This window comes from Vicugna pacos, chromosome 11, assembly GCF_048564905.1.
Source record: "Vicugna pacos chromosome 11, VicPac4, whole genome shotgun sequence".
NCBI classification, from domain to species: Eukaryota; Metazoa; Chordata; class Mammalia; order Artiodactyla; family Camelidae; genus Vicugna; species Vicugna pacos.
This window is the reverse complement of record NC_132997.1, coordinates 72,559,503-72,571,938: the sequence shown is the minus strand read 5'-3', so window position 1 is coordinate 72,571,938 and position 12,436 is coordinate 72,559,503. Positions and strand designations below refer to the sequence as shown.

Sequence of the window (12,436 nt, the reverse complement as noted above, 5' to 3'; positions counted from 1 at the left end):
TTCTGTGTCTCGGCTATTGTCAGCAGTGCTGCAGTGAACATTGGAGTGCATGTATCTTTTCAAATTAGAGTTTCCTGTGATTATATGAACAGGAGTGGGATTGCTGGATCATGTGACAACTCTATTTTTCACTTTTTAAGAAATCTCTATTTTTTTGTTAATGGCTGCACCAAACTACCTTCCTGCCACATTCCTTTTTCTCCACACCCTCTCCAGCTTTTATTGCTTGTGGACTTTTTAATGATGGTCATTCTGACTGATGTGCGGTGATACCTCATTGTAGTTTTGATTTGCATTTCTCTGATAATTAGCGATATTGAGCATATTGACCTATGCTTATTGGCCATTTATATCTTAATTGGAGAGATGTTTGTTTAGGTCTTCTACCTAGTTTTTGACTGGGTTGTTGTTCTTGTTATTAAGTAGTACAAGGTGTTTGTACATTTTAGAAATTAAGCCCTCGTTAGTTGCATCGCTTGCAAATATTTTCTCCTATTCTGTAGGTTGTTTTTTTGTTTTGTTTCTAGTTTGCTGCGTAAAAGCTTGTAAGTTTAATGAGACCCCATTTGTTTATTTTTGCTTTTATTTCTATTGCCTGGGTTGACTGCTCTAGGAGAACACTGCTGAGATTTATATCACAGAATGTTTTCCCTGTGTTTTCTTCTAGGAGTTTTATAAGGTATTATCTTATGCTTAAGTCTTTAAATCATTTTGAATTTATCTCTGTACATTGTGTTCTGGAGTGTTTTATGTTCACTGATTTACATGCGGCTGTCCTGCTTTCCCAGCACCACTTGCTCAAGAGGCTGTCTTTTCTCCACTGTATATTCTTGGCTCCTGTGTCGAAGATTAATTGACCATTTTGTCAATGTCAATTTTATATATTTATGTGCTCTGGCGTTGGGTATATATATGTATAGTTGTTATATAATCATGGTGGGTTGCTCCCTTTATGACTGTATCGCATCCTTCCTGTCTCTCATAACAATTTTTGACCTAAAGTCTATTTTGTCTAAGTATAGTGATCCCTCTCTTGCGTCTACCATTTGCTTGAGGTACCTTTTTCCATCCATATGCTTTCAGCCTCTGTGTGTCCTTAAATCTGAAGTGAGATTCTTTTAGAGAGCACAGAGTTGGATATTCTTATTTAAATCCATCTAGTGATTCTAAGTCTTTGACTGGCGAGTTTAATCTGTTCACATTCAAAGTAACTATTGATAAGAACTGACTTACTATTGTCATTTTTGTTCATTGTTTTATGTTTGTCTTACAGTTTTTTGTTCCTGTTTTCCTATCCCGTTGTCTTCTTTGTTTTTTCCTTCTTTTTTGTATAGTTTGGTTCCTTTATTTTTTTTCTTTATGTAACATCTACAGGTTTTTTGTGGTTACTGTATACTATAGGGCTTATGTAAAATATCTTGTAACAGTCTAGTTTAAGCTGATAACAACTTTAATCACCTGCAAATCTCTACACTTTTAATACCCCCCAGTTTATGTGATTAATGTCACAATTTACATATATTTTACACTGTCTGTTAATATATTTTTACTTATACTTTATTTTAATACTGTTGTTTAACTTTTATACTAGAAATGTCATTTTTGTACCCCCATCACAGCAATATAGTATTCTGTATTTTCTATATGGTGTTTTCCTCTACAAAAGAGTTTTGTTCCTTCTTATACTATCATGTTTATTGTGCTTTCACTTCAGGTTGAAGAACTCCCTTTAGCATTTCCTGTGAGGCAGTTCAAGTGATGAGAAATAGTTTGTTTTGTTTGTTTGTGGAAATTTTACCGCTCCTTCATTTTTGAAAGAAGGTTTTGATGAGTTTAGGTTCTCGGTTGGTGGGTTTTTCGTTCAGAACTTTGAGTATATTTTCTCATTCTCTTTTCTTCTGCAAAGTTTCTGCTTAAAAATCTGCCGACAGTATTGAGGGGTTCCATTGTTTGTGACACATGTCTTTCCCTTGCTGCTTTCAAAATTCTTGTTGTCGTTGAGTTTTGTCAACTTGTTTATAGTGTGTCTCGGTGTGGATTTTTTGTTTGTTTGTTTTCTTTGATTTGGAGTTCTTTATACATGAGGATTTTTTTGTCCATTTCCTTCCCCAGATTTGGGAAGCTTTCTTCCATTGCTATTTCCAAGCTTTCTAGTCTCTTCTCTTTCTCTCTTCCCTTTTAGTATTCCTGTACTGCATATATTGGTCCCCTTCATGTCTCTTCAGCTTCTTTTCTTTCTCTCCCCTTTTTTGTTCCCTGACTGAATAATTTCCAGTGATGTATGTTTTAGTTCGCTGATCCTTTCTTATTGATCTAGTCGGTCGTGAACACTCTGATGACTTTTCAGTTCAATTATTGTATTCTTTAGCTCTATTTCTGTTTGAGACATTTAAATTGTATGTCTTTTTGTTGAAATGCTACATCATTTTTCATTGTTCTCCTGACCCCAGTGATATTTTGAGTTATCTTTCAGATTAATCATATATCTCCCGTTTCTTCATTTTCCTTGACACTCTGCATTGCTGTCTACACATTAGACAGTCACTTCTCTCAGTATTCACTGACTAGTCTCTTGCAGGAGACGAACCCCACCAGATGCTTAGCTAAAAGTTCTGAAGGTCTTTCAAACTTGCAAGCTAGTTTTTGTTCTAGTCATCTCCAGGTGTCTAGAGTATGCTGAGTCCTGTCAATGATCCAAAACAAGTAAGACAGAAGGCGGTTCCTCATGAAACTCCTCCCAAAAGTCGTGAAAATTTGGAATGCCAAAGGTACTTGTCAACTGATTTGCTCCTCAGGGAAAATCTGGGAGTTGGGAGTTCCTCCTCAATATTTGGCCCTTTGCTGGGGTGGGTAGTTACGTTGAGAATGTGCCTCTGCTCTTCTTTCTGGCTTTGATGTGGCTGGATTAACATTCACTAAGGGTACAGAAGTCTTTCAAATACTCTCTGTATTTTTGACAAGGAAACTTTTCATGTGTTTCTTTGCATCACTGTGTCCACTGAGGGAAGGAGAGTTCAGAGCTTCCTATCGTGCCATGTTACTGATGTTACTCCTTCTCGTGAGACCGTGTTCTTACGGAAATGTCCGTTTCAATTAAGTTATGAAATTGGTGGATATAGAGTTGTTAATACTATTCCTTTATTATCCTTGTAATGTCTATGGCATTAAAGAGGTGGCCCCCCTCTTAGTTACAGCCTGTGTAATTTGTGTCTTCTTACTTTTTAGGGGGTAGCCTGGCTATGGGTTTATCCATTCCTTTGAACTTTTCAAAGAACCAGATTTGGTTTCATTATTTTCTTTTCAAGTGATTTCCTGTATACAATTTCATTCATTTCTGTTCTGATTTTCATTTATACATTTCTGTGGTTTACTATGAGTTTAATTCGTCACTGTCAGTGACCTCAGTATTTCCTTACAGGGTGAAGTTGCTCCTGAAAACAATTTCCTTCACTTTCAAATCATAACCTCAAGGAACTCTAGATGACGTGAAGCCAAGTGAGCTTTTCTATTCTCATTTCCTTGTCCGTCTCTGTGCATATCATTATGGGGACCAAGTGACCCCTTAGAATTTTTTCTTTCCTTTCTTGACTGTAATATGCACAAAAGAAGGAAAGTATGAGAAATGGCTCATCAAATTATGATTTTTATTAAGAATATACAGAGGAGAAATGGCTTGCATTGGCATAATCTACTCATTCTGTTCTATTTTGTACTGAGTGTGTAGTACTATGTCTAGTAGTACTATAGTACCACTCAGTAGTCGAGTAGTACTGGCATGTGTGGTTTCCAATACAGATGTTACAGAGTCTGAGGAACAGCAAATACACTTCTGCAGTGATACTACACAGTGAAGAGAGGAGGGATGAGAGGAGGCATTCTCAGGAGAGATTGATGGGAAACAGGTGAACCATGACCCAGAAGAGAGGGATCTGAAGACAGCATCACTGAAGAATCCATATGATCTACGTTTCCTCACACAGGAATGAAGCAGAGCTGTTGGCAGGAATGTAGTTTGGTGCAGCTGTTATGGAAAACAGTATGGAGAGTCCTCAAAAGACTAAAAATAGACTTACCATATGATCCAGCAATGCAGCTCCTATGAATATATCCAGAGGCAAGCTGAATTCAAAAAGAGACACACACCCCAGTGTTCACAGCAGCCCTGTTTACAACGACCAAGGCATAGAAGGAACCTAAATGTCCATCGACAGGTGACAGAATAAAGAAAGTGTGGTATATTTATAGAACAGAATACTACTCAGCGATTAAAAGGATTAAGTAGTGCCATTTGCGGCAATATGGATGGACCTGGAGATTGTTATTCCCTCTTTTTTTTTTTTTTTTTTTTTTTTAGTGGACGGTAAGTAGGGTTATTTCTTTCTTTCTTTAGTGGCAGTACTGGGGATTGAACCCAGGACCTCATGCATGCTAGGTATGCACTCTACCACTGAGCTATACCTTCCCCCACCCTCCCTGTCGATTGTCATTCTAAATTAAGTAAGCCAGAAAGAGAAAGAAAAATACCATATGATGTCACTTATATGTGGAATCTAAAAAAAAGACAGACGAACTTATTTACAAAACAGAAACAGATTCACAGACATAGAAAACAAACTTATGGTTACCAGGAGGAAGGGGTGGGAAGGGATAAACTGGGAGCTCGAGATTCGCAGATACTAACTACTATATATAAAATACATAAACAGCAAGCTTATACTGTATAGCACAGGGAAATATGTTCAATATCTTGTAGTAACCTATAATGAAAAAGAAGATGAAAACAAATATGTGTATGTATATGTATGACTGAACAGTTTTGCTGTACACCAGAAATTGACACAACATTGTAAACTGCCATACTTCAATTTAAAAAAATAAGATTGTGAGATACATAATCATTACTCAGCAAATGTTGTGGAATATAATTGAATTGAAATACTTTCCAATGCAGAGTTCACAAATTAATAAACTAGAGTCGGAGTCTTCAGCTGAAACATTTTTGTTCAAAGCATCTTCTGAAGATCAGCTGAGCTAACAGGGTATAAAATATCTGGCACAGAATAGCCACTGAAATATTTCTTCAGTCACTCTTGTGGTGTAATATGCTAGTTATATATTGATGCAGCCATGCTATGAAGGTAGGGTACTTAAATATTTTTTTAAATTGTTAGTTAAATTTATCAGGTTAATTAAATGTTATCCAACATAAGTATCCAAATTTATCCAAAATAAGTGTCATTGATGTGCTTGCTATCAATGAAGGACATTTTAGAACTATTGTCCATATCACTGAACTTTGTAATTTTCATCATTGTTATTTTGCACTTAACTTTTTATACATGGAATTAGCTTGTAGTCTTCATATTTATGTGGTCCATACTGGTCACCAGGCAGTGTATTCTGGAAGCTTCTTTTAAATAACCATGCAATCTTTGATGAAAGTGATGTTTTTATCTTACATTTCATAGACCTCATTTTATATTGTCCTTGGTTGGATAGATCAAGGTTTCTTCCTTTCATTTTGCTTTTCCTCTACTAAAAGGAAAAGTATATCATTTTAGGTTTTTTAAAAAGCATTTTTGCAATCAGACACTTAATGAGAATCTCTAGTAAGTTTTCTAAGAAGTTTTTCTTTTCATATGGCTAAATTAATTTGATGATATATTTATTTTAGAATTTTTTCTGTTTTCACTAAAGTCTTTAGGGATTAGTTTTCTGATTTTTAAGTTTGATATTTGTTGTGCTGTTGGAGTTCCTCAAATATCTTCTGAGTCTTGAAGTTTCATTCGTATCTGTGAGTTTCTAGACACTTAAAAATGTTTACAGTATTGAATGCTGGAGTGTATTTCCTCTCCCAAGAGTGAACAGGCAATGTATGCTCTGATATATGATCCTCACTGGAAATGTATAAGTAAGGAGGGTGGTGGGCGATGTGCAGCCAAGGGGCTTTCCACTGATGTCTTTGAGTGATTTCTTTCCTTGACTTGAGGAATCCTCAAGATCTGTTACTCCTGTCTTCTGTCTACTGCCTGTTGACCTGCACCCACTTTGGGAGTAGGTGGTGTCAGAACTCCTGACGTATAGAAAAGGGTTCTGCAAGCATGTTGGGATATCTACTCTTCTCTAAGATAAGACCAACTCCCTATATCTTTCTTTTTTATCCTGCCTCCTTCCTTCTGTTTTGAAGTGTGGCCTTTCCCTGGATCTTCTGAGAAAAGGCACTAAGAGAGTGCTTCTTCTGCTCATAAGAGGATGAACGTTGACGTAAGAGATACTCTTTCAACATTTGTTGTGATCATTAATTCCAACCCTTTGAAATTTGATAGCTTTGAATTTCATTACTAAAATATGGCCATCGCTGAAGAAGTGAGTTGTTTTTTAGTTGGGATTCCCGTTGAAAACTTGGATATTTATTAACACCAAGATGAGTGTTTTTATTTATGTGTCTGCTGGTAGGCCAAAGTGCACTGATGATAAACAATATTTACTCAAGGGTTCAAAGACTTACTGCATGTTTGCTGATGAGTTTGCACCTACTATTTAAAAAGTCTTTGGATTCTAAGCTTTCCGTTGCACTTACATAAACCACATCAATGGATCTCTTGATAGTCCTGGTGATTTGTCTTTCTTTCTTTTTTTTTTTTAATTGTAAATATTTTTATTTCCATATTTTATTCACATTTTTACTTAATATATTTAATATATATATTTATTTCATATATTTATTATACAAATGTTTGTGTATTTGATCACATATATGAATCATTAATATTTAAGGAATTTGTTTTAGCTAGAAGTAAGTCATTTTACTTTCACTTAATTTTGGTGAGAGAAATTGTGGTAGTCATTAGAGTTGTTGGCTAATATATCCAGCTGTCCTTCTACCAGGAGCACTTAATAAACCTCTTGTGGCTGAATGGGGCCATATGATTAGTTCTAGCCAAACTCATGAGTCATGTGTGGACAAACTTGTCTTTCTTTTTTGATTTTTCTTTTCCTATGGAACCAAAGCTATGCCAAAGGGAAGCTGCCACCTGGCCCTACCCCTCTCCCCATCATTGGGAATATTCTACAGATAAACATTAAGGATGTCACCAAATCCATGAGCAAGGTATGTATGACTCATTTTTCTTTCAGTTATTTGCAGTGAGTAAATAAGACAGCCCCGTATCTTGTTCTAGACTTCATGGTCCCAGATACCATATTTTCATAAAGTGGTTTTACAGGGTAGTGCCCATTGGACATTTGGACGTGATTTTATCTATAAATGTATACATTTTTTAAAATTAAGGTATAGTTGTACAATTTTCTGTTAGTTTCATGTGTATAATGTCATTCAAAATTTTTATAGATTATACTCTGGCTAAAGCTATTATAAAATATATGCTATGTTCCGAAATCTAGGAGCGTGTTACCTCCAGCTCTAGTCTTCTTAAGATAGCTTTGGCTGTTGGAGGTCTTTTGTGTTTCCATACAGATTTTACAATTTTTGCTCTTACTATGTGAAAAATTCCACCGGTATTTTGATAGGAATTGCACTAAATCTGTTGATTGCCTTAGGTAGCAAGGTCTTTAATCAATATTAATTCTCCGAACCCATGAGCATGCTATGTCTCGCCACCTGTTTGTGTTTCCTGAAATTTCTTTCATCAATGTCCTGTAGTTTTCTGAGTACAAGTCTTTTACTTCCTTAGGTTATTTCTAGGTATTGTATTCTTTCTAATGTGATGGTAAGTGGGATTGTTTTCTCAATTTCTCTTTCTGATAGTTTGTCGTTAGTGTGCAGAATGCAACACATTTCTGTATGTTCACTTTATATCGTGTAACTTTACCGAATTCATTGGAAAGCTCTAGTAGTTTTTTGGTGGCATCTTTAGAATTTTGTATGTATAGTATAATGTCATCTGCAAATAATGACAGTTTTACTTCCTCCTTTCCAATTTCAGTTCTTTTAATTTCTTTTTTTTCCCCTGTGACTGCTGTCAAAAGCTTTTCTGTATCTATTGAGTTGATCATATGATTTCTATCCTTTAATTTGCTAATGTGGTGAATCACATTGATTGAGCTGTGGATGCTGAACCATCCTGGCATCCCTGGGACAAATCCCACTTGCTCATGTTGTGTGACACCCAGACATGATTTTGAATGGTATATACCTAAAGGTACTGCCAAAAGGGAATGAAATCCATGAGGTGATTGTTGAAATTGCCAAAGTAGGCATTTCCTGTCCATATTGTGATGTAGGTACCCTTTATAGTAATTATTCTTTTTGAATTCTAATGGCAATGAAACTGCTTTCAATTTAAAACAAACAAACAAGCACATTTACAGAGTGACAATAGTAAAATTTTCCTAAAAGCACACATTGATTTGAAGTCAAGGAAATAACTTAAGTTTGAGGAAATTTCACAGTTTCTGTTACATTTTCTCGATGATTGAATGAATAGCTGTTCTGCTCCTAGCTATTTGTAGAGCAATTGCTCTCTAAATCTCTGAAGTCTGACCTCCCTGAGACAGCTAGTTGCCAGAGCACTGCCCCTGGAAGCTCTTCTTCCTGTGTGTTGGGCGTTGGATTTGAAGAGATTGTGTCAGCACCTCAGCTCATTCACTTGTTAACGCACAGCCTTGGGCAAACTTTTGAAATCTCTCTGAGCTTTAATTTTTCATTTCTTGAAAATGTGAGTAATAAGTATTTTGCACAGGTTACTTGAGTATATCATATGTTCAACAAGTTACTGAATACCTACTTTCAGTGACAAATATGTTAGATGCTGGGGATTTTCAAAGGTGAATGAACGAAGATCTTAACATTATGGAATTTAAGTCTAGAGGGTAGGCATGTGTTTATGAAACAATCATGTAAATAAATGTATGATTACAATCCATGTAACAGGAGCACAACAGAAAGGGACCACATAGCTTGGAGGACTAGGGGTAGGAGTCATCAACAAAGTGTTCTCTGAGGAAGTGAAGTTGAAGCTGAGATCTCAAGGCTAATTAGGCATTAACCAGATAAAATACAGGTAGATGTTTGTTCTAGGCTCCTTCATTCTGGAAGGAAATTTCTTGTTGGAGTCTGAAAGAGAACGGGTCTGGTTGTAGCATAGAAAGTGAAAAATAAAGACATGGTGTGAGATGAGATGGGAGAGGTAAACAAGGGGCCAGAACATACAGGTCTTATAAGGATTTTTAAGAATATTGGTCTTTAGCACACGAGCAATGCAATGCTACTTAACGTTTGCCTTCTGAAAAGATCGCCCTGGTTGCTTCATGGAGAGTGAATTGTAAGACAGCAGGAGGATTCAAATATTGGACAAGTTGAAAGAGTGTTAGTTCTGTATCATTTAGTAAACTGAATAAGCTGTCATGACAGAAAGACCCCATAATAGAATGGCTTACAGAAGGCAGGAGCTTATTTCTATTTCCCATAATGACAGAGAGGTAAGTGCTGGTGGGCTGCCTCTCCTCTGTGAGGTCATTCAGAGAGCCAGTATTTCCTGAGTCTTGTAGCTTACATTCTTTGCTCCTCAGCTATTGTTCTCATCGTATAGTCATAGCGGAGTCATCTCCATGCTGTCATTTCAACACAGATGTTGAAAGAGAAATGAAGGGCATGAACTACAATTTATGCAAGTGTAGGATTTGCACACATGACTTCTGTTAACGTCAGTTCATGGAAATTTAGTCACACTGCCACAGGAGGAAGCTGGGAAGTGTCTGTGACTACGTTCTTCTGTATTATTAAAACTTAAAGGTCCCTGGTGCTAAAAAGATGTGGAGAATGGATAATGAGGGATGGTTATAGTCTGCATGGGGGCAAGAGGAAGAAAATTCCCTCAAACAGGAGGAGAAATGCATCATTTACTGTAATTACAGGAGGGAAGGAGAAATTGGTGCAGTTACAGGTTTGGCAGAAGAACCTAATAATATGAATAAAATTCATATTATAGCCGCTGTCACATAGCAGGAGCTGAATAAAGGCTAAGTATTGATGGTAATACTAATCATAGCAATATTATTAATACTATAATGAAAATGACCATTTGAATAATGTGATTTCTTATTAAATTATTGATTCTAGAGATTGAAATCTTTTCTAATGGGTGAATGAGTATTAAAATGTGTCTTCAGAAGATTAAAAATATTGCCCCCACTTATCTACATTTTCAGTGTTGAAGTTCTCACTATTCTTGCATCTCCTGTTCCTTTTCCAGCTAGCAGAAGTCTATGGCCCTGTGTTCACTGTGTATATTGGCATGAAGCCCACCGTGGTGTTATATGGATATGAAGCAGTGAAGGAAGCTCTGATTGATCAGAGTGAGGAGTTCTCTGGCCGAGGCAGTTTACCAATAGTAGACAGAATCAACCAGGGATTAGGTACGCTTCTATCTCGGGAGTATGTGGCAGTTTGTTCATTTGAAAGATTCAAAGAGGCTAAGGACCAGACCTTGACACAACATTGTCAGCAGACTATACTTCAATTAAAAAAAAAAAACAACAGGCTAAGGAATTGAGAAATTATAAGTAATTAGAGAAATCTGTGAAAACATCGTAAGTCCAGCATTTTCTAAAAAAGGTCATTAATCCATATTTAAAATGATGAAGGTGACATTATCATTAAACATTAAATGCAATGAAATCAAACCATTTAACCACTAATGTTCTACGAATTTGTGACTAAGCTATGTTCATTTAAAATTATGGCCAGTTAAGATACTGAGAAAGAGACAGAGATAAAGAGAAAGGAGGAAAATGAGTAGATTATTCCTATTCATCAAACATTTTGCTTTCTGGCCATATTCATGGTTGTTAAGAAACTATTTTAGGAAGCTTCCATACTATGCATGGAACCAACGAAGGTGTGGAATATTTCCAACCTTGCCTTCAGTTTTTTTGTTCTTCTAACAAAAAGCATAAGAAATATTTGTAATCAGTAGACTGCTAAACATAAAGCACAAAGATTCTCCGAAAAGAGGATCATGGAGAAACATAGTAAGTATCGATTGGAATATCAGTTGGAGTTGATATTAAAAATGCTTTTAAAGTTAAGTATTAAATTGTTTCTGTAGCTGAAACTGTCCAGTCCTCTGATGGGACACTGGGTTTCTGCAAAAAGAGATAAGGCTTCCATAAGGTAATTTCCTCCCTACATTGTTCTTTAAGATCTTTTTGGACAAGTATCCTATGAGTGTTGTTGTCTCCCCTGATCTTACTTGACTCTGGAAATCTGATAGTGAACTTCCCTGGTGTTAAGACCACATATGATGAAAGAGATTTAACAGATAGAGGGGGTATGTTAAAATGAGAAGAGCTGTGGCTGTGTCCCTTATTTGAGGAATACATTTTCATGAGCTTCCTTCTAATGCACTAATGCTGTTCCTCCTTCTCTTAAGAATGGACTCCTTTTGTTGTTTCTTCTCCAATTCACTTAAAATGCACAAGTCAGCCCTAAAACCTTAACCTGTAACTTGGACTCCATGGTTTATTAGCTGAGTCATCCTAGAGAAAGCATTTTGCTTCCATCATCTTCAGCCTCCTTGTCAGTAAATTGGAGACAGAACACTTGGTCCTCAGAGTTGTTCTGAGGTTTGAAGGAGCTAATGGATGAGGAGTTTCGTAATTTGTAAAACCGAGAGTCTTGACAGTGAAGTACTAGGCTGGATTAAGAGAGGAGGCAGGTGAAGTAGGGCTCAGTAGAAATTCCTTGAGACTGGCACAATTCTATTTCTATTCTTGCTTAAGTGTCATTATCATTTCCTGGGATGAAAACTCTTAGCTAGAATCCATGGCAGTGAAGGTTGTTCTTTTCTATTTTTTTTTTTCCTAATAGGAATTGTTTTCAGCAGTGGAGAAAAATGGAAGCAAACCCGGCGTTTCTCCCTCATGGTTTTGCGGAATATGGGGATGGGGAAGAAGAGTATTGAAGATAGAATTCAAGAAGAAGCCTTGTGTTTGGTAGAATCATTAAAAAAAACCAATGGTGGGTATTTTTTTATGGAATTAACAGCGATAGTTTGGGTAGACTGCTGTTACAGATACACTAGAGAGGGACAATGGCTCAAGTACAACAGAAGTTTACTTTTTGCTCACAGAACAGTAAGAAGAGGTGAAGTGGTTGGCGTAACAATCTTATCAGGCACCAAGTTTATAGGGTCTTTGGTATCTTCAATGTACAGCTTCCAGTGGCACCCACAGCTCATCTCTTTGAATGGTAGTGGGTGGAGGAAAGAACCAGGACAAGAGCAAATAGTCCTTGAGTAGGCCAGGCATGGCTGTGGCACACAACTTCTTTCATATTCCATGGGCTGTAACTCAGTCACAGGCCCACTCTTAACTGGAAGAACAGCTGAGAAATGCGGTTGTTGGTGTGCACAGGGTAAAGAAGAGAACATGGATTTTGGTAATCTGCTAGTAGTTTTGGTGACAGTAAGTTGAA

General features: G+C 36.7%; 1 protein-coding gene across 6 annotated transcripts in view; it reads left to right on the top strand.

Annotated features, from left to right (window-relative positions):
- Window positions 1-12,436, top strand: part of LOC140699370 (cytochrome P450 2C21-like) — a 95,549-nt gene that overhangs the window by 65,142 nt on the left and 17,971 nt on the right. For 5 of the 6 annotated variants that reach the window (XM_072971659.1, XM_072971655.1, XM_072971656.1 and 2 more), the window contains 3 exons: window positions 7,012-7,111; window positions 10,215-10,377; window positions 11,831-11,980. In XM_072971659.1, the coding sequence (XP_072827760.1) occupies window positions 7,103-7,111; window positions 10,215-10,377; window positions 11,831-11,980 (322 nt within the window). In that variant the 5' untranslated portion in view covers window positions 7,012-7,102. Of the gene's footprint in view, window positions 1-6,184; window positions 6,265-7,011; window positions 7,112-10,214; window positions 10,378-11,830; window positions 11,981-12,436 lie in introns of those variants that run through there. The other variant, XM_072971658.1, reaches the window with a different exon arrangement.